Source organism: Cupressus sempervirens, chromosome 11, assembly GCF_028749045.1.
Source record: "Cupressus sempervirens isolate cs-2001-9-10 chromosome 11, ASM2874904v1, whole genome shotgun sequence".
In the NCBI taxonomy this organism is placed as follows: Eukaryota; Viridiplantae; Streptophyta; class Pinopsida; order Cupressales; family Cupressaceae; genus Cupressus; species Cupressus sempervirens.
The window spans coordinates 797732857-797738781 of NC_143128.1; the positions used below are offsets into that span (position 1 = coordinate 797732857).

Sequence of the window (5925 nt, forward strand, 5' to 3'; positions counted from 1 at the left end):
AATGATCAAGATTGGCTTTAGCTAGGACTCAATTGTGGCCATGGAAGTTATCAAACCAAACATTTCTCCAACAACCCGCACCTAGAGAATCCAAAATATTGTAAAGATTTACCAATAAGTGGGAATGAAGATTAAGTAAAAGATAATCTTGTGCTACTATGTTCTTAAGTTGAAAAGGGAGGATTTACTCACGACAATGGAGTACACAAATGAGCACCAATATTTGGGCACCAAAAATTCACAGACCTAATGAAATTGTTTTTTTTTTTAAAAGTAAACATTGAAATAGAGTTATGTATTCCAATTCCACCTATTTTGATGGAATAGACAAAATCCATTTTTGGGGTGAAACTGGCATACATATTCCTATCCTAAATTCTCATTTGACGTATCCAAATAGAGCATTCAATTTTTTTGGAATTTATTAATGCCACTTCCGCTCGTATTCCCACTGCCAAATGGGCCCTAAGGGAAGAAAGTCTTCTTTTGAGGTAGCAAGCTAAGTGGATTCAATTTTGGAAGAAACTCTATAGTTACAAATATTTGAGTTGAAGCAAGGAAGATTTGATGCTTCATTCTTTTGAACGCTAAATGATCCCTTAATTCTCATGAAAAAAAAGACTTTTGTAAACCACTACTCATCAATAAATTTGGCTTGAAAACTATACTACTAAATCCTAAAAATAATATCACAAATTTAATACTAAAGAAAATAAGTTTTTGATCTCAGGCATTGCCCTCCTAATTGGAATGCACAGAAAACCATTGTACGCACCATGCAATGACTATGCAATAAAGAATAGCAAGAACATCTAATGGCTGTTAAGCACAAAGCTGTGTATATCAAAATATTAATAATAGGAACTACAAATTCCTCTAGTCTATAATGGAGAGAGGTGATGCAATACGAGAATTAAAACACAAACCTCTCATTACGACAATTCAAATGCATATGAAATCTATGAAGCAAAACTGAAAAGATGCAAACAACCACGCAATTTCTTTCTTCAACAATGTAAGATTTGAGACTCTCTACAAATCGGCAAATACAGAAGTATTACGGCCTCATGGGCTGATTAAAACTCCTGAAAGCTGATTTAAAAATGAGTCCGAAATCATTCGGAATAATGATGAATAAGTTTTAGAAAATTCTTTCTTAGCTGTCTAATCTGCAAAACTTCATCAATGGCTTCCTGTAGCCATGTTGCCAGTACAAGACATCTTCAAAACCAGAAAAAAAGAGGCAAAAATTACCTCTTTCCCAATATCCACCCCCACATCTTCCCTTTTACACGGAAAACCCAACTCAAATTCCCCCTTTCAAGAATGAAATTACATTTCGTTTAACTAAAATTTTCTTCCCAAAATTGCTACCCGTAAAGGCCTACTCCCTCGTTATTAATGGCATTCCACATGTAGAAACACGCTCTTACAATTCATAAAAGGTTTGCCAAAATTACGGGAGGATTCGACTACCCAGCACCCACATTAAGTATTGAACAGACTGAAATTTGAAAAGAGACTCTCTCCCACGTAGATGCCCTGCATTTAGAAGTGACATCAGGTCTGCCCCATATTGTTTGGAGAACCCGCTCCCAACAAAAGACTCTTCAATATGCGATCAGGCATGCCCTCCATGAAAGTAAACAAATGTCCAGCCTCGAGAAGCTCGTGGTAATGAATCCACGGGAGCTTTCCAGCAATATAACGCTGCAACAACACTGGTACAAGTGCATCCTGGTCTCCTTGCCATAAATGCACAGAGCCTTCATTGTTGGGAAAAGGATTCTGGAGATCCATGGGATCAAAATCCCACTTACCAAACATAACCATCATGTCTTTGTGCAAAGACTCAAAGACTCCTTGCTGCAATGTTGCCCTGAAATGCTGCAAATGTAGAAGCAATTAGTAAGCACAGTACAAGCTCTAAATCCCAAAATTGGGTTCAACTATCTTATTGGAATCCTTTGTATGATCTCTGCATTTTGCAGTGGGAATAAACGAAGTAATCAAACTCCATGAAAAATCAAAATTCAATTTGGTGAAAATTAAGAGAAAACTAAAGCATCCTGACTCTACATTTGATACTGTTTCCACTGAGAAATCAGAATTTGGTCACAAAATATAATAAATATCATGTTGGTAAGAACTAGAGAAAACATACTTCAGCTGTTCGACGACGAGCATAATTTTTTTGCATCATCTCAGCATCAGATCGGCTCTGAGGTTTCCAAGTACCAGATATAACACTCGAAGAAGGAAACCACTTTTGCGACATCCACCAATAAGTTAACCAAGGGGCATAATATGGAATACGAAGTGCCCATTGCTCTTGTAGAGGTTGCTGATAATAAGCTTCATTAGATAAATTAGCAGGGAAACCAGGCCACCTGTAATTTACAGCAGGTGCTAGGAGTGCCGCGCCTGCTAATCTGAAATAATGCAATTCATGTGTCAGTTATAAGAAGAACAATCCTAACAGCTCTCTACAAAAAATGATCTAGTCAAACTACATCAATCATAGTCACATAGTGATAGACCTATAAGGCTTTGTATGGACTATTTTATGTCAAATAGCACAAACATAACATAACCCTGGGTGATCTTCATGGAAGAAAAAAGAAAGAGATAAAAACCTGTGAGGAATATATTTGAGGCATCCCCAAATTGAGAATCCTCCCATAGAGACGCCCATTACATAAAATTTTGGGCCAAGATCAAGTAGGTCTGCAAGCTGTTCAATATCAAGAGCCGCACTTCTGATAGATCGCTTAGGATCTGGATCACTTTCTCCATACCCAGCTCTGTCAAAAGTTACAATGTACACACCCAGTTCTTCCTGAAGTTCCTGCAAGATTCTATATATCTTAAGCTTTAAAATACGTCGCTGCCATACATTCACAAGTATTAATCACTAAATTCTGAAGAAACTAATTGTATCTTAGCCTTACCTTAGAAACATTAATAGAATCATTTCTGGATCCCATAAAACCATGCATGAAAATAATCTTGTACTTGGCTCTCTCTTTTGGAACTCCGTGTTCCTTGTAGGCCAAATGTCTACCATCTGGAAGCTGAACACGAGGAGCAGTTACAGGAGGGCCATTGGGGGATCCACAAATATTAGAAGGAGGTGGTTGGATGGATTTGTATGCCCATGCAATGAACCCCACAAATGAAACAAGTAACAGTTTCTTTAATATGCCTGCATTCATGATGACTGTGATTAGCAATTTTTGTAGTTTGATAAAGCTAAAAACACAAGGTCTGACTTCAATAATAATAGCCTTAGGACGAAAAATCAGATGATAATGGCATATATGCCTGTTGTTGAATAAGTTTGCAGAGTAAATGGAGACGAAAATCTAGTCCGAAGACTTGTTAACCACCAAAAAATAACTCTAATTGCTATGCACCGCCCAGGATGAACTACTATGAAGTTGCTACTCTTATAAATTTTTAACATGAAGTTTCTTTGGAAAAATAACTTAAGGGAGAAAAATTATTTAAGTTACCTCTACCAAATGGAGATTTCCCCTCAGACTTGCCTTTCCTGGTGTGAGCTCGGGCAGAGGCAGCAGAAACCCTTCTGTTTCCACCTCCCATGTTGCATACAATTTGGTATCCTTGGATGCTTACTTCAACACCTCTCCAGTTCAGAATACTGTACCAAGATAAATAATCTTATATGAATAAACACCCAGACTCTAAAGCAGGGCATATTCAATCTTCCCTGCCTAGAGCTAACCTTCTAACCAGATCACTTTATAAGGTCTTTCTCTCAATAACAATACTATAAATGCTCTGATCTAAGAGTAAATGAGATTTTAATGAATTTTGGTTGTACCTACGAGGTCCAAGAGTCTATGGAACACAAAGATTACAGTTGCAAAAAACATTACAAGCTAATTTGGAGCAAGACATTCGTAACAGTAGCCAGGACAATAACAGGGACCAAGAGATCAAGTTCAAAGATTACTGATCTGATACTGGGTAGAAATTGTACTGCAATGTAGCTAATCCAAATGGATTGAAGGTTGAAATTCCAAGCAAAACTTGATTCTCAATTTCCACAACTTAGAAATCCTTTACATTTTGGTTTAGGCATCACTCCATCCACCTCTATCAATCATTCATAAATCTATGGGAACAAAGCCCTAATTTGATCCATAATATCTCTCAATTTATGTGGAATGCTACTCATTTGAGATTAATGAATCTGAATTTGAGAAAGATTTAGCGGACATCATAAAAGACCCAGATCCACTTCCATATACGTGGATCCAATATGTAAAATAAACTATCAAGAGGTGAAATTGTGAGTGGATATAGATTCATATTGTGAAAATAATAAATATCAAAACCTAAGAAGCGATATTGTTTTTCGTCCAAACAAATTTACTCTCAATCGATGGATTGAGAATCAATCCATGAAGTGAATGTAAAAACATGACAAAAAGATAGTAAAGAATAAGATGTTTTAGCAGTGAGTGCCCACAGAACATACCTCCAACTCTGTGCCGGTTTTGGGTTTGGACATGTCGAAGTAAGTTAATCTAAGCAGTAGAGATATTCTTCGGCTTCAAATGAGCAATTTTTACAGTCAGCCTGTTCACCCAACGTTGAGCGAAAACCCATCCTAGAAAAGTGTAGTGCGCAATAACATGTCACAAAACACTTCAACGGCATTTATTCGAAGCCTACTTAAGCTTCTGCCCTGCGTCTGACACATTTCTGACTGCTCACTGTTGCCCTTTGAATTAAAAATAGGCGCGTCTTACTTTCCAAGCTTAAAATCAATGAGCGGTGATGGTAACCAAATCTAAGAAGAGGACGACGAAGAGAAGAAGATAATATTATAACACACATGCATTTTATTCAGCGACATAAATAAAAGAGTATACAATGAAAATCATTATTGAACTTTTCTTATAATTAAAAATTACATTAGTACTTATTCTAAACTAAGTGCATCAACTCATCCTCTCTCATCTGTATTTGAGGAGTCTAAGGTTGAATTGATGCCAATTGAGTTAACGCTCTTGATAGTGCATGAAGGACCTTTTGCAGTGCAAGATCAGGCGCTGACACAAAATCAACAACGAATGGATCATGCTCATTCCGCGACTCCTCATGGACTAGTTGTTCCTTTCTCTTTCCCTGATCAACACTCGTTTGTGAGAACAATATTATCAATTCAAAATATTAGTGAAGAATAAAACATTTTAAAAAATGCATTAACATATTTCTTGTATCTAATTTGTACAACTATAATGAGTTTTACCTATCAGGGGGTGTTAATGTTAGTTAATTCTAACTTAACAATTCTTTCTTTTACGATCCGTAAATTTTGGATGTTTCAATGGTGACTACAACATTAATGGGTGTTTCAATAATGACCATGGATTTCACCATTTTATCTTAACCATTTGTTCAAGTTTTCAAATCTTGCATTTATTTTTATTAGAAACATTAATCTTCCCTTGGATGTATTTAATTGGGATATTCCAAGGATCCCTAAATGTAGTTTGTCCTATTGTACACATGTGGAGGACATGTCATTATTTGTCCTTTATTCCACATGTGAGGACAACTCATTTTTATAATTCCTTCATTAAGGAATTTAGTTTATCCTCCTTAAGAGGATTGTGACACTTTGCACACGCCTATTATGAATGTGGCATTCATAGAAATGGGAGTTACACATGCGAACACATGCAACTCCTTTCTCATCTCTTTAAAAGAGATGCTCCTCTTTCTTTCTTTTTTACACATCATTTTGATGTTATTGTATTGAACTATTTTGCTCCAACACACTCTCTCTCTCTTCTCTAGGCATTTGCCTTCATTCATAATACTCACAAGGGGTTTTCTTTGCTTTCCCCTTATAAATCCTTGTCTCCATTGTTGAACCATCTTGGTGTA

At 36.5% G+C, this 5925-nt stretch overlaps 1 protein-coding gene across 1 annotated transcript; it reads right to left on the reverse strand.

Annotated features, from left to right (window-relative positions):
* Positions 1 to 973: 973 nt before the first annotated feature.
* On the reverse strand, positions 974 to 4864 carry LOC149531991 (uncharacterized). Its single transcript, XM_089810441.1, has 6 exons — positions 4508 to 4864; positions 3516 to 3664; positions 2952 to 3205; positions 2637 to 2848; positions 2165 to 2432; positions 974 to 1887 (listed from the first exon to the last, which is right to left on the reverse strand). Exons 2-6 carry the CDS (start codon positions 3604 to 3606, stop codon positions 1561 to 1563), a joined length of 1152 nt encoding a protein of 383 aa, XP_089666567.1. The 5' UTR covers positions 3607 to 3664; positions 4508 to 4864; the 3' UTR covers positions 974 to 1560.
* Between the last annotated feature and the right edge of the window lie 1061 nt (positions 4865 to 5925).